This window comes from Dicentrarchus labrax, unplaced genomic scaffold (genome assembly GCF_905237075.1).
Source record: "Dicentrarchus labrax unplaced genomic scaffold, dlabrax2021, whole genome shotgun sequence".
Lineage (NCBI taxonomy): Eukaryota > Metazoa > Chordata > Actinopteri > Moronidae > Dicentrarchus > Dicentrarchus labrax.
In genome coordinates this window covers 12,392,687-12,416,100 of record NW_026136714.1, presented here as the reverse complement: position 1 = coordinate 12,416,100, position 23,414 = coordinate 12,392,687, and the positions used below count along the sequence as shown (strand labels likewise).

Sequence of the window (23,414 nt, the reverse complement as noted above, 5' to 3'; positions counted from 1 at the left end):
CCAAATGTGAGGCACTGCATGTTGGGAACTGATGATTTTTCAACAGTTGTATCGGGCGGGCAAGAAGTGTCCCTCGGTATCTGCTCTTGTTTGTATCCAAGGCAGAAACTGTGTCTGAGTACCGCCTTGACAGAAATGAGCGGATGGAGGGATGGGGGAACAGAGAGATGAAAGGATAAAGGATGGGGGTGGGTGACACTTTTGTTGGCTTTTTGTCAAATATCCACAGGGAGCCAGAGACCAGTCTTGGCCACCAGCCAGAAGATACTAAACAACAGCATGACTCAGGACTTGGAGAAGTGTCTCTGTGTGCATATGGGCGTGCAAGAACATAGAAAAAAGGGTTTGCTTGTATAAATACACACAAAAGCTTGTTTCTTTGTTTTGTTTTGATAATTAGTTTTAATTGATTTCCACACACATTTTAAATAAATACAAATAGCATTTTGAAAACTAAAACTCAGCCTGTAGATTACCAGCAACATTAAGCCATTTGAACCAGATTTCTCATCATCTTAAAAGCGCAAGATGGCACTTAGACACTTCTGGGGTAAACTTCTCAGAAGCAGTGGAGCATGCAAGGAGAATAAACTAGCATCCAATCACTTTCAAAGGCAAACAAAGACAGCCAGATCAATCTGATTTTCAACGAGCTTTTATTGAGGCAGCAACATATGGGACGGTTCCAACATGATAGAGCAGGTACGGCAGTGCCAGTGGGCAATGGCCGTGGGCACATTCCCAGTGCTCTCTATATTCAGGTTCCAAACAACAGCTTGGCACCAAAAAACTGGCAGACAGATAACAAGATGGTGACATCAAGAATAAAAAATCAAATTACAGATGATTATCTGTTGTCACACTAACACTCATACAGGGTAAATCTACAGGACACTTTGGCTTTTTGGGGTATTATTTAACAAACAACAAATAATAATACAAATATATATATATCACTTTTGATACATACTGCAATATTCAGCCATTGGAAAATATTTTATGTGAATTTAGATTTGAGCGCACAAAAATAAATCCTGACAATTGTCAGCATTATTTCTGACATCATAATCCATATGCTGATTATTATTCACTCATGGCATCTGCTGATGTGACTAAAAGATTAGTGTTTCCAACTTTGCATGTCATGTAAGAGTGGTGCATGTGTGCATGTCTGTGACTGACAAACACAGAATATCTGCTTCAGCGAGGGAGACTATAGCTGATAGTGTTCATTATCAGCGTGCTGGAAAAGTGGAAGAAAAGGATGGAAAAGGCAAATGGACAGGCAGGTTGACAGAGGCATTTGTCTGTCAGTCAAAGGTTAGACATGACTCATCCAGGCTAAACCTGCTTCCTCCACACAGCTGTCAGCAACCCTGCTCATCCTTCTGGCAAACACATGGGAAATCCATGTGAGCAAAATATGAACTAAATGAAAAGCAGAATCCCAATTCAGACACACTGTTGCTTTGCCTCTATTCTGCACACATTTTTGCCATTTAAGGCAGTGTGCTTTAAAATAGGAAGCTGGAAATGGTGCAAGCCCTGAGGCCCTTGTGTGATATGTCTTTGTTTCATATTTAGGGTTTACATGAGCTTAAATAATGTGGTTATTGCCATGTTTTTGTAGTAATCTAATTGTTTAAATGTCATTTAAATGGAAAACTTAATATGCTTAATCTGGATAAGGTAAATTAAGGAAAGCCTATCAAACTGGATACAAAGAGTTTCTTTGAATAAATATTATTACCAGTGCATAAGTCATACCAAGTACAAGAAATGTTTGTTTAAAATGAGACTTTGGCATTGGGTCAAAAGGTGTAGACCTGGTGTAAGGGTTTAATGACCAGATAGGTAATCATACTGTTTCCATAACACTTCTCTGTGCCCTTTTTAGACTATTGCTAATTAATTAATTTATCGGTAGGCCTTATATTGATAACATTTAACCCTAGTTTTATCCTTCCTTTTTTAACGAAGCAGGGTTCAAAATGAAGTGTCTCAGGTTCATTACATGTGGGCAGCATTTATGGGACACCACCTAGCTCACTGTTGTGGTGCACTTGGCTGTTATCACCACAGCAGACTCTCTTGACTACAGTTTTTCTTTAACCACAGCCCATAAATGACAATTCAAAACCAGTAGAATTTATTTTATTTTACAGAAAATTAATCTTCTTAATTTTCCTCTATTAAAGGAAGGACAAAGTTTGTGTTCATTGCACATACAATTAACATTGTTGTGCATGTTTTTAAACCACAACAATTAATGTAAATTTGATCATTAAAAATAGGCTGTATGCATGTACATATGAGCATCTACAGAATTTAGATAGAATACTTCATTTAGTTATTTAGTCGTCATTTAGTCGTTTAGTTATAGCAGCTGATTCAAATTTAAGTCTAAGATAGCCAAAGCACAGAATCATTTTACAGCATCCTTTGGTCACCCATGGGAGGCACCGACTTTTTTAACAAAACTCCACACAAAAAGGTCAAGCCACAAAAGGCAATGTCAAAATGCCAAAGTGTTTCATAGCCGCCTTCGATGTTGGCAGAGTCTGACAGTAGAATGATAGATACAGATTAAGAGTGTGTTCTAACTGTCTGTCTAAATGACACAAAAGACTCCTCTGGCTATTCTGAGATGTCAATGTGAGTGATATCAAAGAGATAGTTTGGATCTTTTGAAGTGGGGTTGTATGAGGTTCTTATCTATGGTCAGCGTACTACTACAGTAGATGGCAGTCAGCACGGCCCAGGTTTGAGAAGCTGACAGGAATATCGGCATGAAAGCTAAGCAACAGGCAGTAGCAAAACAAATTTTAGCCACCTAAAAAAAAAATCTGTATCACTTTAAGTATACACTATATTTAGAATATTTTCAACACTTTACCTTGCTATCAGACAGCCCATTCTAACAAGAAACTGAGGTTGTGATGTGAGTTGTGACTCTGTGACAAAGACAGTAATTTAACCTTGCATTCAACATGGGAGTTGCCGGTCAACTGTTGCTTCTATCAGTTTGTTTGTGTTATTGTGTAAGTTCTGTGTTTTAAAGGGTTATTTCAGATTTACAAAGTCACACAATAACACAAACAAATTTACTGATCGAAGTCAAAATATTTCATTTTTTGAATAGATCAGACTAACTGTACAATATTGAATTGCGTACCACCAGTTTTTTTGCACCTCATCATACCACGTTGAATCACATTGTTTTGAATCGTATTGAGTCAAATCACACTGCATTGCAATAGGGGTGAATTGTATCATATCACATTGATAGTTGTTTGATATTTGTCTTCAATGTATCGGATTGTTGGCAGTGCAGCAGACGCACATCCCTATGTGTGCTTTAAGATGACTTGCTGTCATCTCTGTGCTCCCAGACATGATGACTCATCACAGGTATGACAACTGTTTTGGTTGAGGCAGAGAAAGCAGAAACATTGACAGCAAGTAAAAAAGTGTGTATGTCGATAAGTGCGTAAGTATGACTGTGTTTGTGTAGTCATCATGCCAAAAAAGTGACAACCAACTTTTTTTGAGTGTGCTTACTGGCAGCCCAAGGCTTAGCCACAGGTGTATGTCACAAACAATCGTTTTGCTGACAGAACTGGTTATTAATATTTAGACTGTTGCTGCTTCATATTGAGTGATACAGACAGAATTATGTAGGGCTTGAGCTTAAATCAGTGAAATCTACAAGAGGCAAAAGGACACTAGTAGAATAGAGACTCAATAGGGAAAAGATTACCAAATCTGCAAGCAAACAGCTTGTACATGTAACGGATGACGCAGAGGCTAAGAATGATCTTGGGCTAAGCTTCTTTGTGGACTATTCATTTAGAATTGCAAACACCTGCCTTATATGTGTGTGCTTATACTGTCCAGTCACTCAAAGTAAATCCACAGATTCTAGAAAGTCAGAATGCTGAATTTTCAGTAGTCATGGTATAGGCACTAGGTTACTTTAAACAAGCAAGCGAGAGATGATACTAAGAATTTTAAATACTAAACTGCATTATACTGATCAAATACTATTTAATTCAGCAAAGTCTGTACTCTTGATGAAAGGAAAAAGGACACCTGGACATCAAGCAGCCTGTCAACATAGACGCTGAACAGAAAGTTGATGTCATGTAGTGCACCTGGCTCCCCATCTGGATGTACAGTAGCAACAGGTTTTCTAAAATTCCACGATTCTCGATACCAATTCGATGGAACTATATTATTGAAATGCTTTATTTAAATTATCAAAGAGGTATCATTTGCAATTTTTTTCAGAAGCTTAGCTAGAACAGACTTTGTTACAGCTTGATGCAAAGCTAACAAGAAAAACTTGCCACCCGTAGTAATATTGTATGATTGTTGATGAAGCGCTTGCAACACCGAAGAATATCAAAATTTCACAGCTGATTCAGAACTAGGATTGATGAGCATAATCAGGATCAATAAAATCTAAATGATCCCCTACCCCAGGGAACAGCATGGTAACTGACACAGACAAATAGGGGGCTTAAAGGCAAGCCGGAAATCTTGCAGGTGTGGGAGCAGGTGGGTGCAGACTTCCAAATTCAAACCCCAGAGACTGCCAAGTACAACATGAATGTAGCTCTTCTGATGACACTGGTTTCCTAACAGAAACAGGCATCAATTTTAGATCATTTCTAATAAATTGTACCGCTCCTTCTTAGCATGTTAGTTGTTAATGTTTAGTATTTTACTGTTCTTTGTGATGTGGATCAAGGCTGAAATAAGTAAGCTGTATTAAACACTCCAATAGCCAATACCCAAAGGCCCAAGGAAAGCAGGCAGTGCAGCGACAAATGTGAACCAGGTACACAAAACACTTCAGCCATGTCACTTCTTTGTTTTAGCTGGCCTTACTAAAAGCTAGTCCCTTTTTGGTTCTCTGTCCACAGATCAACACATATTATTTGTCCTCACAGGAGAAAAGTGCACCACATTATAAAAACTATAAAGTGTAGTTGAAAGTTCATTTCCAATTATTGTACAGAAAAACAAATTCCATTACAATTAGAGTATGTGCTAACCGGTTAGCTGGGGAAAACAGCAATAATGCAACAGAATGCTTATATTACCTAAGACACAACACAAAAATTGTTCATATAAAGTAGACAGACTACTGACAACCAACCAATGGGCTAAATTCAACTCAACTCTCTCAACAAAAGGGCTTCACCCCAGCGCACTCGAGAATTTGGAAGAAACACAACAACAAGCACAAAGAGAATAACTACATATTAACGGTCACCTTGCAGCCAGAGGGGGGGACTATGTAAGGAAACCAAAACAAACAATAATCAAAGAAAATATAAACCCTGCCTGCAGAAACTTAGTGGGTCATTCCTTGATATTTTCATACATTTGTGTAAATGGATTACAAAGAATAATCTTTATGTTCAAAGGAAATTATATTGCATTTTTTTGTTTAGTATATAAATTGCCTGTCCTGTGTTCTCCTTTGAGAAGAAAAACCATGCATAAAGCAGTGACGTCAGTGTTCCATCATAGGCAGAGCAGACATGAACACACATCTTGTCCTGCACCTTAGCTTATTGAACGGGCCAAATAAACATTCACCAGGGAGAGTGCAATGCTAACGTCAGTTTGCAAACTGCATTGTTAAATTAGTATTAAAGAGTAGGTAGTGGTACACATACCTACAAATATCACCTCAGTCCTCTTATATGCTGGTGTGGTCCTTATTTTTCAATAGCTATAACACAATGTCGGTCAATGGCATGTAGACTACGGCACAAGTTTGTTTTCTCTGTCTCTCATTCCCTTAGTGTAACACTGACACTAGCAGCCTTCCAGCTGCTGTCAATCAAACCGACACTGACACAATCCTCAGCCGGCTGAGATGAAAAGCAGCATTTTTGATATTTTCCCAAAGACCATTTTTCTGCCCTTTGATAATAAAAAAACAATTAACAATAGACTTTTAAAAAATGTTGACAGTGTTATCGAACAGACAGAAAAAGTATTGTTGAAAATGTATTATTGTGTGCCAGAAAGGATGATTTGAAGACTGCACATTTAAAGAATTTCTCTGAATGTACCAGAGCACAAAACACTTGGAATAAGATAAGTCAGCTTGCACAGTCCAAATTAATACAAAGTAATCACAAAACTAGAATATAACAGTTACTATCAACCTACTTTAATAAACTTGAAAGCAGCATCAGTAAAAAGGAACATCCACCTATAAAACTTAAGTACGGTAGTTGTTCAAAGCACTGATTGTCTGCATGGCCAACTTTGATACCAAGGCATTACAGGATCCTCGTTCAGTTGCTGCCATAAAGTGTGACTGCTACTTCAAGCGTGGGCCACCACAGTATGGAAAAGGGATTTGTAACTTACTGGTCACTAAGTGAATATACTGTATAGATGTCTTCCGCCCCCCAGCATATCAAAGAAAACTGCAGTGCACACAGATAATTTCAAAGTGTATAAAAAGCAGCATATGGAGGGGAAATGGGGTGTTAAAGTGCTCCAACTGAGCTGAAAAAGATGCTGCTTTAAAAAGGGTTTGGTGTAAGCTCACTGGTTAAATTAGTTACTGGGGGATGGTGCATTATATGTGTAGTGACTTTGTTGTGGTCAGATCACTAACAGTAACACCGAAAGCACTATGATCTCAAACACTTTCTATGATTGTGTTTCCATACAGTGATAAAGCATCTGCAGAAGTATATTCTTGTGACTAATGTATTCTCTCTGGGAGTTGAGAATGATATACAGGATGTTAAACATGATGACATACTGACTAGCGTGAAGACAAGTACACTTCGGCACAACAAAAGTGCATGCAACCAAATCTGCGAACATATGCATGCTGACACACACACACACAAGGGGGAAAAAATAAAAATAAGACACAAGCCTGATTGCAGTGAGGGACATCTTCAAAAGCATCCATGCTTTAATATCTATGCTGAATCTACAAGCTGATTGCAGAAGCCTCTTTAAAAGACTGTGGGAACATTTCAAATCTGACAGAGCCCCAGCACCCCAAAAGAGAAAAATCAATAGGAGTTTAAAAGTTTCTCTTAGCACAAAGCAATAGGTTATCATCTTAGGACCTCTATGGTGTCTTAAAAAAGATTATTTGGCAGTTAAAGGATAAAGCTGGACTTTGAACAATTTCACTAAGGAGCCAAAACCGACAAGGAATTTATCCTGCAACATCTATTAACCATTTAGCCACAAGCCGATATATCTTGCATTGGGTAGAACCCTTCTATAACAATCAATACATAAAGTCTATTAACTCCACAACAACATTTTTTATTTTGAATAATCAGAGTAGCTCTGTATTGAGAAGACATCAGGTTTGGGAATTGCTAGTCAACAAGCTAAGAAACTGTTTTCACAAAAAGGTAATTATTATTCTATTATATTCTATTCATTGTATTTGTTAGTTTCTAATAAATGTACATGATATTAGTGTGTGTGAGTTTGTCGTGTTTAGACAATAAACAAAGTTAGCAAACAGAAGCAGATGTAGTGTTTTGCTGCCTTCCTGTGCCATTTGCCCAATTGGTTTTGTTTATCGGGATATTCTATTTATGTGCTCCTGAGGCCTGACTGACAACCCTAATTATTGTTTCTCCATGAGCTCAGTTTGTTCAAATACAAAAAAAATTGAATGTCTAAAGGAAAATATGAGTCACATAGTGAGGACATGAACTTAAAGCAAAAAAGGGCCAAGGTACAAAGTGGAGAGGTTATTCACACCTGCACTGTGTGGAAGAGGTGCTACAGTGACATCAGCCCGTCTGCACTCCGACGTCAGCACCAACCTGAGCAGCCGACCTTTTGAGTGCTGCAGGCTTTTTGTTTTGATTGTCTTGGGGTGTGTGTTCTTTGTTCTTTCTATCACTCTCACCACCTCGCCTCTGGCCACCCTCCTTCTGCCCCAGCACTTTTCAAATACATTCATCTATTAGCTTACTGTTCATTGTTCCAGCATCTGACTGACTGCAGACCCACAATGACGTTTGTAGAATTTGTATTATTGATTTTCCAGTTAAACTAGTCTGTTACAGTGCTGTGTATTAACACCTCATGGATGTGACATATTTGACTGCTGCTTATGGAGTGATTGTGCAAAAACAGGGGTCAGTTTTTAATGCGACCATGACAGACATTGACTTAAAGCATCAGCTGGCTACTTATGAGCCTTTTGGCATGTATTGGAAACACTGACTGCTGAGCTGACTGTAATCAATAGCTGGACAGAGGTTAATAGTCAATTAGCTTGAGTTACACTGGCAGGAATGTTAACAATGGAGCCACTAATGCCTGAAAGTGAGTTCACATATAGTAAATCAGCCATTTTTAAAAAAGGACTGATTAGCTGCCTGAAGGTTCACTATTATTGGTTTAGGCCTATACAGTATAACACTGACGGAGTCAAAATGTTAAGTACACAAAAGGGTCATCACCTTCCTAACTGCAATCCATTTAAAAGTAATACTACATACCAAAAGGTGAGAAGAAATGATCATCTGTTCAGTACAATGCAACTCAAATCAATAGCCCTGCAATACAAAACTTTCTGAGGGAACATTGTATTTGTTGAGACTCTATCAGACAAGAGGTGACTCAACTCTGTGGTTATTTTTGAGGCAGTGGCTGATTTGGAGTAGGAAACATTTTAGGGGTTCTGTAATGTTATTCCCACACTAATATTTTACAATATTAACACTGTGATGCGTGATGGAGCACTCTGATGCAGAGATAGTCTTACCAAACCTGACATTAAAAAGCTTCACATATTTGTATTAGATATTAAGGTTATTTCGCCCAGCTAGAGCTAAGATTTTTTCTTGAGTAGTTTGTGTACTTTGTGATACTGTAAAACATAAAATAAAAATATGCTATACAGTAAACATGCTGACAAAAACACTTATCAGACAATACCTGTGATGGCTGACTTGCAGCTCTCCAAGAAGCTGATTCTTGAACCACTGGTCAAAGTCCACGTTGTCAAACAGCTCATAGGCTGCCAGTCCCACTGCATTGTATACTGTGGACAAAACAACCACAAAAACAGTCAGAAAATCATTATTGGTCATTGTTTTCACAAATATTAACTTCTAAAAAGTGCAGTACAGAAATTGGTCCATTCAAATAAACAATAAAACCTGAGTCATCTATGTCATTGGCTACCTTTGAAAAAAGGAAATTACTGGATTTTATATTTATGAATAGCTAGCCGCTAGCTAGAATTCCACCTAGAAGCTAAATTGAATCTGCTAGTACGGTCCTTCAAATATGCAATCCAATCTTTGCAACATAAACCACATCAAAAGTTATTTTAGGGGGTATATTTAGGAACAGAGGCAGAACAGCGCACTAAAAGGTGTTCTTCCGGCTAAAACTGGTGTAATAGTGGCAAAAATGTAAAAGGCACTAAAAAGACAACAGAAAAAAAGATGTATGAGCAACATACTATAGAGAGATAAAGGGACACAAACCATAGAAGTGAAAGAGATGTCACCTGTTACCATTTATATTTTATCTTTAAAAGAAATGAATTTTGAAATGGCAAGAAGAAGACATGGAGAGAGAGGGGAAAAGAACAAAGACTGAGAAGAAGGAGATTTAGAGAGAAACTGAAACTTTTTCCATTACTATAATTCTCTAGCATTATGCAAGGCTGGCACTGGGCACAAGTATATTGGGATCTACAGTATATCTTTCAGTGTGTGTGTGTGTGTGTGTGTGTGTGTGTGTGTGTGTGTGTGTGTGTGTGTGTGTGTGTGTGTGTGTGTAAGTAAAAGATAGAAAAGCTAAAGCAGAGAAAGCATTGGAGAAATATGAAACAGTGTAGGTGTCTCTCAGCAGAATTATCTAAAAACTTATGGAGCAGCTAAACGCTCTCAGCTCTGAGACATATATATTCTCTCATTTATCATGACCAAAAGACAAAAAGATGGATGATAGAAGGATAGCCAGAAAAGACTGATAGTCTAAAAGGTGCTTTAACAGTCGCCTTGGTCCTTATATCAAATACCAAAAAGTTGAGGCATTGGCATTTATAGGTTAATAAAACTGACAGGAAACTGGAAACTCTGAGGATAAATAACATGCATTTGTCTTTTGTTTGTGTTTACGGAGTCCGATATTTGTTGTTACTGACAGTTAAGCTTCCCTTTAAGGTAAAGTACAGTTATTTCCTGATATACAGCACTGCTAAATTAATCTGCCTCCCTTAAATGAGAAGTTCATACATTTTCAACTGTGTTTTTAGTGGCGGCATCTCAGAGGGCTAATGGTGCACTAAAACATACTTACTCAGTTCTAATGTACAATATTTCATAGAGGAAGGTAATTTTACTGCCAGTGCAGCATTAAAATGACAAATGTGGAACTGATGCAGGGGCTGCAAAAATATATGAACACCTCATTGATGGCTGAAGCAACAAAAATGTAAAACACTGCTATACTGGTGGCTCATATTTGGTTATATGCCATAATCTGCATTTGTTAGTTTAAAAAAAGGATCTAAGCAGGTGGTCTTGTTTTGTAGCAAATATGGTTGTTACGTATCACATATCACAAATGTCTTGAAAGTACATACGATCGACTAACGTGCGTCTTCAGATCTTTAGCTCACTGAAGGAAATATGTGAATATATGATGATGGGTTGGGGGCTGGACCCTCCTTTTAAAACAGCATTATTAAGGTCTTGGTCTATAATTTTATTAGCACCACTGATACTGACTTATTACATTCTTGGAAAAAAAAATGCACCTGCTGTTATCAAGTGCTCCTTTGGGTCTTCAACGAGCTCTCACAGCCACAATTATCTGCCACTGCTGCTACCACAGCACAGCTTCATCATCCATTGTGTCTGCTGTTTTATCAACACTGTCAACAGACTGCTGAGATCTCAACAGGCATCCAGCTTTAACGGAGGCCCTCTTAGCAGGCAATCCCAACTGTCTGTGATTTAGTTGTGTATGCCATAAAAGCACCACCAGTGGCAGCCCTGACCCGGGAGTTATAAATACTAAAATGAGGTACAGAGAGGGGAAAGAGAGGGTTTAAGAAAGCAGTATGGATGAATGGAAGAAGGGAATATATAGTTACAAATTTTGAGTAATTCTTCTGACTTTATCTTAGCCTAAATAGATTGCTATGATTCCTGTAGCTATCTTTATTCAAATATATGCCTCAGTTTAACCTGCTCTCCCTCTGTGAGACCAGATCAGTCATTTAATACACCTGGCATGACGGATGACAGCAGTTATTGAACTGGCAAGAGTAGGTCAAGCCTTTGACTCACCTGCATCCTTCATTAGCAACTGAACGGAGTCTTCCACGTTGGTTGGGCCTGCAAAGACAGATACATACTCTGGATCAGTGAAACACAGACTGTATTTGGAAGATAAGTGTGCATACAGTTCAAGCATTTTTCAAGGATAACTTGACCCAGTGACCACATCATAATACAGTTGTAACTTGAAGAGGCTTGGACTCTACTGCATCAGTCTTGTCTCAGTCATTTTCTGTCGGTTCTCTCCCTCTCTATTAGTCACTGTTGTGTACTCAGGCCTTAAAATCAATAGCTGCCTCCCTTCAACCAAACAATAACCCAATCTGGCGTCTTCTTTGCTCCAGCAGAACCCATTTCCACTCTGTCACTTGAAAATGAAAACAGCTTGGGAGACAGACCGGAAGCAGACCCTGTAATCTGCCTGTTTGAGCAATGGCGTCGCTAATTTAGCAACAGAACAAGAACTACATGCCAGTACCACCAGGGAATCAGTGGCAGTGTTGCGTGTGTGTATGTATGTGACTGACTCACTGGGGAGCTGAGAGTGGTTGTAATGGAGGAGGTCGTCACCAGGGAACTGGAAGGTGCTGTCAACCCTATAGATTGGATGTCACAAATACTGTGACTGCTAAAGGCAACATGAACAAACCTATGCTTTGCTTGTTTCCTGATACATGAAATATGTCACACTTACTCTGAGGCAAGGCAACATTTCATGATGAGAAATCGAGAAGATTAAGAGACCGGAAGCCAATTTTGTGTTAGTGGTAAGGTGAGGCATACAGTATGTGGAGGGCAATTTTATCTGTAGAGCAGCTTTAAAACCACTGGCAATTCAAAGTAATTTGCATAAGGTATGTAAATGTAATAAGAAAACAAAAATTCACAAGTGAGATAAAATACATTAAAAAGGGATCTTTATGATATCATTGGGATGGACAAATATTTGACAGACTTCTCAGTATAGCACAATAACATCCAACCGCAACACAAACAGCCTCCAAAATTACCATAAAATTGAATCCAAACAGCCTCAACAAAAAAAAAACATTACTGCATTGCCTTCATGAAATTTTATTGCTGAGCTGTATAAGAAAGCAATCATTTTAGCTATGTGTACCTAATAAACAGGCAACTGTAGGCATGTTTTGCTTGTATTTAAAGGATGTTAAAAGGGTTGCTGAGAAGAGAGCAGATGCATTTGACATGTAATAATATTTGATTTGATATTCAACTGACCCTGGAGATTCTGAACCATATCCAGTAGCACCGGTGTCAGTGTCTGGCTGTAGTTGTGAAAGATATCCAGGAACAACACTTCAGTACATGGCTAAATAGAGAAAAAGAGCAGGAGATACAAAAAGAGACAGTTATCATTTGCTTTTATCTCAGTATCACAGCGCTCCCCTTCCTTTGTATCCTGCTGTGGCTTTGTTGGGCAAGTTGTGGTGAGGGGTAATATCACATGAAGTTATGTCAGTGTCTACCCTCTATAAACACCAAGAGGCATGTGCAGAAACACACAGACAAAAGGCAAACAATGCCTTAAGCTGCCTGTTCAATAAAAAGTCAATGTGACATTGTCAGGGGATTTCTGAGTTTGTGTGTGTGTGTGTGTGTGTCTAGGTGTGTGTGTGTTCAAACAGAGAAATGGTAGTCCACCCACCTTCACTAGTTTATTGGTTTTAGCTGTGACCAAAAAAATCTATATTAAATGGTGTAAGAAATGTGATAATATAGGCTGAGCGAATTCATGAATAAACCCTGTGTGCTACAGTTTATTCACACGCGTCTGTGAGCATGTAGCTTTAACCTTTCTGCCCTGGTGGAGAGAGGTCAGAGGTTAGATGGCATGTCTAAAAAGCCAATCCAGCACAAAACACCGGAAAATATAGACAGGTGGTAAAATGGATAAGCAGAAGGTCATCTATAATCAGCCATTAGAATTGGTGACCATGGAAGGAATAGATGGACAGTGACATTTGATCTATGAACCATCCTGAGCACCATGATGTGCTAATATGAAGGTCAAAAGAGGGCGTATACTGTGTGGAAAAGTTCCTGAATCAAAAGTTGTACATATACGGGTAAGAATGTGTGTGTTCAGAAGTTAATAGTAAATATAAGCTACAATTAATCTCTTCAACCTACACAGTCACCTTTCTCTGCATAGATCCGTAGTCATTAACATTTATCTCCACAAACCTCCAACCTTAGGGACTGGGATCAATCCTACATACATTGTAAACTCCATTTATATCATCAACACAATTTAAAAAACAAAACATAAGAAAGCACTGGAAACTTGTACTAAAACAAAGAATAGTTTAAAACTCTTAAGCCAGTCTTCAAGTTAGAATTAAATCCAGCTGGAGGTCATACCTTTAAAGGTGTTAATCAAATGAACAAATGAACAAATAAACTCTATAAAGATGGAAGTGTGCTTTAAATGAATAAGAATTTTTACAACAAGACTTTGAGGTTCAATGAACGAATGCTTTAATGTACATGTAGCAGCGCAGAAGTAAGTAGGATGCAGCTCAAGAGAAAGGGTGAAGGGAAGAAAAAGGAGGGATACACAGAAAAATAACATGACATCATCATTTAAATCTTTTTTTAAGGTTTCGCCACTGGACATCATGTTCCGTGTTTCTGACTTTAATCTAGGAAAACTAGACAACTTAAGAGCGCTCTTACCCTGGTGGAAACACAGGGGGGGGACACAAAGTTTCTTTTTAACAACATTTCTATTCTCACTGCTCCTAGATTCTGTCAAACTGGGGGTGCCAGAGTGGAGATGCTGCTTGTGGGAAGGGTTGAGGACTGTGTGTACAGCCATCATCACTGGGCACTTACAAATACAAAAGTACTTGACATCATACTGCCTCTACAACAGAGACATGGAGGACCACTCTCTGTCTGAGTTTCTGTTTCCCCCCTCTCAGGTAATTAATATGGAAAATATATAACAGGATAATTTCTAAGTGTGGGCGTTTGTGCGTATCTTTACTTACCCGTAGACTGTATTTCCAAGAGTCACCACCTGTTTCTTCAACAGCTGTAAGAGGAGAGGTAAGGAGAGGTGAGGAGAGGTGAGGAGAGAAGAGGAAAGTTAAAGAAAATTGAGTGTGTGTCTATGGAGGACTGAAAAGCTAATACTGCTAGAGGCCATAACTATATTTTGAGATGACGAATGGATATCTATGAGGAACTGCTGGTCTGGAGATTACAGCTGAGGGTGCACAGCAAAACTGCAAATGTATTATTATACACTTGTGTGTGTTTCTGACTGTAGACCTAAATCCAAATGTCAACATTCTGAGCTACTGGCATTGGTCCCTTGTTGTCTCAGCTTTATAAAGTGTTGTGTCTGCGTGGTCAGTGCAGTTACATCAAGTCTGCGAGGTTACTTACATTTCAGTCGCTGCCATAGCTACAACAAACACAAAGATCTTTACCCTCTAATTTTTCAAGGGGAATCCTTTAATTAAAAATAAAATAAATAAAAAAACTGCATTGCTTTAAATAGCACAGCATTAACACTGTGAATGGTAGATGTTGTGTGAATGTTGTATGAAAATAATTTGTTTGACTGGGCACATTATCACATATAAATCACAATCCTTATTAGGGCTATTATTGTTCAATACCTAACCTTAATGCAAGAATCACCACTACATCAATTCAATAAACAAATTCTGGTGAAGCCTGCACCAAAAGTAAGATTTGTGACTTCATGAACTGTAGAACTGGCCAACCCTCACTATTCTGGTCTTCCCAAAGAACATGCCTGTTAACTCTGCCAGTATGCAGGTCCAGATAAGTCTGGACATTTGGCTTCAGCCTGTGGAGATGTGGTATTACCAAAGCTCTCAGGGTCCTCTTCCCACATTGCCAGCTCTTCCTCGGTGAGAAGGAAGTAGTGTGAGACAAGCCGGCGTCCAATCTCTGTCAGCGTGGGGTGTGTGAAGAATGCTGTCTTGATCTTGTGAGCCTCCAGACTCTCTGGTTTACTGTCTGAGGGAGCGAAGAGAGAGGGAGAGTAAAAGAGAGAAAAAAGAAAATGTTATTATCCATTCATCTGTCCAACAATCCATACATTATGGTCATATTGGTTCTATCTTCTGTTTGTATTCATCTACACTTCCCAGCTTTAAAGCTATTGTATAGTGGAATTCACAGCAATATCAAAATGATCAGTACAAAGTACATTTGATATATAGGATTTCTTAGTATTTTAATTTATAAGGAGAGTGGTCTAGAGCTGATTTGAAAAGTGTCCTGAGAACTTCTGTTATGAATTGGCGCTATACAAATACGATTTCATTAAGTATAAAAGGTATGTTGCATACTCAAATGGCTTGGTGTCAAGAAACAAGAAGTCATCTTCTGTAGTCTGCATCCTAACTTAAAATTTATATTAAATCTTTTTTATAGTTTGTAGTAAAAAAAAAAAAAAAAAAAGAAGAAGCTGATCTTTTCAGTTAAAATGAATTTTCCTAAATCATCCACAGTTTAACAAAAACCTTCTGATATACAACAAAACAAGATTGCTAGCCATTTTACTTTCAAACCTCCACTTTACCTATGGCCCCTGACCCCCATGTCACTACTGGTGCATTACTAAAGGCCCTGTTCTAATACTCTGAGACAGACATTGGTCTTCCTGTCTATGTGACTGACAGCATGGGCCTAATAAATAAGTCAGATGGCTGCTCTGAGCTGAGCTGTGTCAGTCAAAGCACAACTTTCCCTTTAACTATGTAACCTCACTACTCAAAATACTTTTTGGAAATAGGAAAAGGAAAGAACACCTGAAGTTGGACTGATGTCTGAAGCCAAGGCACACTCAAACATTCAAATGAAATAAAGTCATTAACACAAGAACCACAATAACGTGGCTCCAATCTGTATCAACGATGTAATGATTCATGATCTTCAATAAGGCACACCAAAGACCATACTAGCTGGCAGAACAAAGACCGAATGCTGCGCCCCATGGCTAATGAAGCACTGGAGGTCTCTGACAGCCTGAAATAAACATGAGCCATGGTGAGGTACTGTGACACTGGTGGTGTTGTGCTTTTTAAAACAGTGTCAGTGATCAGCTTTGAAGATCTAGTGGTGTTTTCTGTTGGTCAGACTATTGTTTCTCGTAGACATATTATTATTATAATTATTATTATTATTATATATTGTAGACCTAAAATTCAGATTTAACTGTCTAGCTTTCATTAAAATCTCCTCTCCTCAACCATGTCTGCAATTCTCATCACTCATCTACCATGTCCCTTGTGTTATCACTTCATTCATGCTTCATTCTCCATTGTTCCTGCTCCTCTTCCCAAAATCCCTCATATCATACCATCAATGTTCTTGGCAGGTTTGTAGGCATCGTTCTTTACAATCATCTTGATGAGGTTCATGCACTGAACAATGAAGCGTTCAAATGTGACTCCCTCCCCTGCAGGTGTGAACACGTAGCTGACGGCAAATTCAAGGGAACGCTGGATTAGGGGTATAAATGCACAAGGATGGTACTCCAGGAAATCTAGCAACTAAGGGAGGAAAGAAAAGTACAGAAGAGGACAAACAAGGGAGAAAGTTTCGTTAGATGCTATAATTTTTGTCTGCAAAGTCCAACAACCTATGCATTAATAATGAAACATTTGTCAGTCATTATTATCTATTAATATACAAGTCAACTCACAACTTTAGTGTACAGTATGATCGTCTTCTCCAGCTTTTCTCTACATGTGCTATCTGGACCAACCTGCCGACCTGAAACACAAAACAACCATACAGTATTGCTACTGTTTCAATGACATACAGCATCCTCATCATCAATCCGCAATATAAAGATGGTTGATAGTTAATTAATCTAACTCCAAGTAATACAAGTTGGCAATAATGTGATTTGACAGATAATAGTAATAGCAACAATAACAATAATGATAACAATAATCATCATCATCATGTCCTGGATCAAATACCATTATTTTCCAAAATGTAAAAAAATTAAATAAAAATAATTATGGTATTATTATAATGGTAACATTGCCCAATATCGAGATAAAGTGTCAATAGAAAACTCTTGATTTTCAAAATCAATGTGTGTAGAAATTCTGAACTTTCCTCTTCTGAAGTATTAAGCCTACGTCTTTATAAAAAGGTACACTGCACGAATCCATCTTAAACCACTGTCAATTGCTGATAATGAGATTTTAAAATGAATCACAATTAATTCAGAGGAAACCTTTTCAGTATGACATGGAACATCAGATGAGACATTATCTTAACTGGTGTCTGATTTTGTCTGTTCGATAGAGTCATGTATTATACAAATGTGTAGAGAGAACTTTAATGGTACAAATGAGTAGGAGCAAGATGGAGGAGATAAAGAGAAAGAAGATGCTCAAGAAATGTGCAGAGATTCATTTATCTTTAACTGATTTACAACAAGAAACTTTCCTCTTTCTTTAAGGTCAAATGCCCACTTAACCTTGCTGCCTTGTAAGAGTCCCACTGGCCTATTACAAGCATTGGTGTATATAGTAAAGTATAGTAATAAAAGAACTCAAAAATGGCCATGAATGAGTCACTCTCTCTGATGTAAATTTTGGCTCCATAAAAACACTCATGATGCTAGAGCCAATAAAGATGTCCCATGTATTTACTTCCCTGTCAACCTCATTGATGAAATCGGCAGAGACCATAACAGACTCTGGCATTCCTCCAATCATTTGTGAACAGCCAGGGTCATTGTTTCCTCTCCACTGATATACACACATTCATTTCTATCAGCAACTTCTACTTTAAAGTGACACTAGATTGATTAAAAAGGTTAACTTGCTTTGTCCTGCGTCTTTCAAACTACAGATCAGGGATTATGTAGATCAAAACACTGTTGCATTTTATTGACTTTGTGTCCATGCCATTGTTTCCTTGTTTGCAGGTGTGAGACAGCTGGTAATGTAAGCAGATGTTGTGTAAAGTCACTGAGGTCATTCATGGGAACCAACAAAACCTGCTAATAAAATCCATAGACTGAAATAGATAGAAAATGAATGGAGAAAATAAACAAAGAAAGAGTATTCATTATTTCTGACAGATATGTAGCCTGGCAAAAAAAATAAAAAATTCAACAATGCAGTGACTGACAGAAATAGATAGGTAACCACAGTTGGATGACAAACATCTAACAGGAGGAAGCAGACATCTGAATGGACCACAAAGACTGTCCCAAAAACACCAGTTTATATAGCTGACCTTATCAGGCTGTGCAGAGCTGATATTTCTCCCTAGCCCAGCTGTGAGCTGCCTTGCTGTATGCCCTATCTGCCAGGCCCAAACACCAACAGGCCCCTGACCCTGTCTCCACTTCCATCAGCAGAGTAAATATTGGAAATGGTAGTTGTGGCTGATATCTCAAATTATATTTTTGCTAACATCAGTGGCAGCTCATGGAGTGGTGTCTGAGATGTACCTCTCACTCACTGGGTGTTGTTCTGACAAACCTCTATGAAAGAACAAATAGTCATTGAATAGAGATTAGACTGTGACAAAGAACCTTTACCTGTGTTTCACCCAGAGAGAGCCTTTCAGTGAGAAGTTACCACTCAAAGGCTTCCACTAGGTAACGTGCAAATTGGTTAGATAACTGTTGCCTCAGAACCAGAGTATGAAACTGATAACATGTCAGAAAAACACACAGAACATCTTAGGTGTGTGTTAACATGTGGTAATTCATGATGAAGCAGAATATTGGGCTGTAAGAGATCCTTTTCATACATAAACTAATGAAACATTAGTGAGGGAGTCAAACATGTTTCATTTGATAGGAGGGATAGAAAGGTGAATTAAACAATGTTTTGATTGTTTTATTGCTTAGATTTTCTGTTCACACCTTCTATTGGAGGATGAAAACACATCTCATGTTGCCTTTAACCTGCTCTCTCAAGATCTAACAATTACAAAAGATTCTCATTCCTCAAATCACACTCATACTTTTAAATAATAGTACAGTGAGCATAAGTTGTACTTAGAGGTCTTTGGTTTTTAATGGTTTAGATGCAAAACTAAAAACTGGGCCCCTTAGATGACTCAGCCTAAACCTTTAATTTGACACATACATTATGCTTTGGTATTATGAGACCTTGACATTTGGTATCATATAGTGTCTTAGACTTTTAAGTAGGCGCCTTCAGCATGCATCAGATCAAGCACCCGTGAGTGAGTTTGTTTACTGCGGGGAGAAGCCTAGGATCAGAGATTCAGGACAGAGAAAGAGACAAGTACTCACAGCACTCCAAGAACTGTTTTAGCCTTTCAAACACTGCATTCAGGAAACCCTGAAAAGGAGGAGATGAAGAGAGGGTGAGATAAAGTTTAATCTATTTGACATTTCTGCAGTTGAATCATTCATGATTGCTTGATCAGTATTGCCCAGAAGCAGATATATTAACAAGGGAATAACTTTAGTATGTGTGTGTTGTGTATGTGTGCGTGGGCACACTTGCTTCCGTACTCAGGAGTATAAATAAAAGTGCCAGCTACACAGTATGAAAGAGAATCAATTTTCTGTAGCCTGGTGTAGACGCGGCTTAGCATGGGAAATTAGATGATAGATGGAGAGGCAATCTGTTTAGTTCTGCATTAATGTTCAGCCATGAGGTCAACAGCAGTGTCATTAATCACACAACACAGCCCAGCCAGCGACTATAGCGCCTAACAGAGTTAGTGAAGAAAGAGGGGGTCATGAAGAAGAGCAAAGATGAGGGGCTGGGAGGTGATAGAGAACAAAGTTCCCGCCACGCATTTGTAAAGCTAATAGTGGGATTTAGACAAAGAGGGGGAGGCAAGGTGGATGAAATAAAAGGGGGAGAAAAATACTTAAATAAAGCATGCAGGAAATTAGAAAACGACTAATGCAAATATGAGTGTAAAACAAAGAAGTTTTCAGCTGAATCAGTCTTGATGAAAAAGGTTTGACAAGTAAAGAGGAAGAGAAGTGAGGTTCACGGCACTGCCAGGGAAGAATACACAAGGATGAAGTGAAAAGTAAATGAATGTCAGCAAAATTGATTGAGATGGCGAGAAAAGGATGGAAAATTGAGACAAAGTGGTGGACATCAAATGGGCACATCAGCAGTAGTGTGAGAAGTAGATTGTAAAGGGAGATGAGTGTGTCAACAGAACAAGCGAGTTCATCTGACAAAAGATCTAAGGGAAGAACAGTGGGTGGCAATTTGGTGAATGTTTTAGCTGTGTGTGGTCAAGTATATGTGCTCAGACCAGCTCCAGATTTAAAAAGGTCTAGTAGATTGTTTAGTACAATGGCTCAACTGAATGTACATTGTTCTATTAATCTATAATTTTCTTTGCTGGTCACACAAAGATGCCTGTTAACTCCTGGATGTTGCAAAGTTACCCACATACTGAGCAAGAATGCCTGGGAAGAAAATGTTCCAAATGACTTGTTTCTGATGAAAAAGATCAGTTGAGATGTCTATTCTAGCCCCCCTTCTTGTTGACAAGCAATAAGGAAGATAAACAGCAACTGCAAAATAAGTTTTAAAATTCATCAGTGGCAGCCTGTGTGAAAACTGACAATGCTCCTCGTTTTTAGCGTCACTGATGTTCTAGAGCAGTGTGGTGATTAGATAATAAAGTCAATCTATTCAGAATACTCATGTCAAGTGTGAAGACGTTGGATGGTTTATAGTCAGAGACCAAAGTGTGAATGAAATAAACCATTGCCTTAAGGCCCTGACACACCAAGCAGAGTTCAAAGAACTAGCGCCAACAAAAACAGATGGCTGCCTCAACCTCACGAAAACGTTGCATTTAAAAACACACCACAACACTGCATCTGTACTCCAAAGATATGAAAAGACAAAAATGACTTCAGAATGTGTCTCACTAAAATGTATAACTGGTACTGAAACGGGTAAACTAGAGCCGCTGGAACCAGACATACCAAAGTAAATCAAGGCGCCTGTGTGCTATGCACAGCAAAATGGTGCCAAACAACCGGCTGTCAGCTGGGTGTGTCAGGGCCCGCACACATATATTTGGAGTCAGTATTGTTTCAGATTTCCTGAATGAAATAAGTTTTATGATTTGTGTTGTATCAAAATGGGATTTTTTTTAGGAAACAGCAATATATTTTAGTTGTATTTTGCAAGAATTACAGAATGCCTGTTATGTTTATTAGAAGCGAAATGAGGAAAATTGTTTTGCTGGCTTAATTCAATCATAACTTATTAATAACTCAAACAGAAAACAGAAAATGAGCTGTTGAGGGTCAAAGTACACAAGCAACAAATTAAGTGGTTAAGAAAAGCACAAGCCTATTTGCAGCAAGATTGCTATTGCACAATTAGCAGATATGGGACAGGCTTATTATTAAGATTCACTGTTACAGTTCAGGCCAGCTGTGCTGCAGGCCTTTGAGACATGCATCATGACCTAGTTGAGTTACTCTTTCAGATGGGTTTATTCAGTTCTCTACAGGTTGCTTAATTACTTATTTAGTAGGCAACCTGCATCTTACAGTCCCAGTCAGAAATATAACCTTGGAATTAATTAAAAAATTACATATTGCAATATGATTTAACAGTTCACACCAATCAGCCAAGGAAGAGCACAATGAGACATAACACCCTGATAACCAAATCAATAAGTCTGATTAAAAGAGTGTGACATTTTAAACCATCACAGGATTTATTATAGGATCAAATGGTTGCAGGCATTTTATCTGTCTAAAACCATTTAAATTTAAGAGACCTCTCAAAAAGTCGATAAACAAAAAATGATCTGCATGAGGGCTCCCATTAAAAGGTTTCCTGTTCAGGAAAGGGGTTAATATCAGTTAAATCAATAATTTAATCTAATTAATTTAAATTGCTTTATCCCTGTCAGACTCATCTCACCTGTTCTTATTAACTACAATTGACTTTCTTTCAGTTTGATTTGTTTCAGGTCAAGAGAGCGGATGCTAGACACATCCAGGCTGAAATCACAACACTGTTCATGGTTGTATACAAACATGTGTTAAGTCAGTGGAAAGAGGAGCGTAGATTCATTCTAAGCATTGCCAACAAAGGAAAAAACACATCTGGTTATAAAAATCTTTCCACTTCAGCAAAAAAAAAAATGCTTATCCTGAGCATATACTGTTGGACTCCACTTAGCACAGAGTCAACAGGAGCAAAAATGAGGGGGGAAAATAAGACAAAAAGAGAGTTTATAAGAAAAAGAGAGCTTATAGTATTACACCACCTGCTGTTAAATGTGGTAAAATAGCTCTTAACAGTGCCTTCCAGACATGATTTTTCAAACACTGCCTATATATAACTCTGTTGTCAATTGTAGGTAAAACAGTCAAGTGAAGCAACAATGCATATGTAAAACACCATTTTGAGTAGACTATAAGTACAAAAAATATAGCCATGACCTGAATATTGGGAAAGGAGCTAAGTTCACAGTAGGCATATTTCTCTCTTAACATACCATTAGCTGAATAATAAAATACATGAAAAGTGGTATTAAAGTAGTGAGTCTGATCTAATAACTGCATATATATGTAAACATGAAATATTAACTCCAAACCATTAGGTCTGCTCACTGAGCTGGAATAACCAGAGACAGCTCAAGGCAAATGACATTTTAATGTGACTATTTCAACCATTATACAACCTTCAGCCTGCAAGCTAAAAGCTGTCTCATTAGTGAAATAATAGAGCTAAGTAAACAGAATCATTTCTGTCATAAAATGGTCAATTCAGTCTATAATGAAAAGAAAAAATTATACCAAGCAATTCTGCCACAATGGTGTCTTAAAACTGTATATATTTTTCGGACAGTTGAATGATATCAAACTGACAGCAAATCCAGTTTTCTAAGCAGTGCATTCAATATTTCTACTTAAACTGAGTTAAAGATTGATTATTTAAACTTTACTAATACTAATCAATTGCTAAAGTGCTCATTTCTGCACTGACAGATGCAAAACCCACTCACAAACATCACCCACCCTCCTCCTCGGCTCCCCAAACTTTTTCCTGACATCACAATTTAATGATTTTT

The 23,414-nt window shown here is 38.1% G+C and overlaps 1 protein-coding gene across 3 annotated transcripts in view; it reads right to left on the bottom strand.

Annotated features, from left to right (window-relative positions):
- ipo11 (importin 11) overlaps nt 1-23,414 on the bottom strand; it is a 116,905-nt gene that overhangs the window by 70,644 nt on the left and 22,847 nt on the right. For all 3 annotated transcript variants that reach the window (XM_051421991.1, XM_051421993.1, XM_051421992.1), the window contains exons 8-15: nt 19,627-19,675; nt 17,035-17,105; nt 16,690-16,882; nt 15,189-15,341; nt 14,339-14,382; nt 12,564-12,654; nt 11,334-11,381; nt 8,962-9,067 (exon numbers count right to left, since the gene is read on the bottom strand). In XM_051421991.1, coding sequence (XP_051277951.1) covers nt 8,962-9,067; nt 11,334-11,381; nt 12,564-12,654; nt 14,339-14,382; nt 15,189-15,341; nt 16,690-16,882; nt 17,035-17,105; nt 19,627-19,675 — 755 coding nt within the window. The remainder of the gene's footprint in view (nt 1-8,961; nt 9,068-11,333; nt 11,382-12,563; nt 12,655-14,338; nt 14,383-15,188; nt 15,342-16,689; nt 16,883-17,034; nt 17,106-19,626; nt 19,676-23,414) is intronic.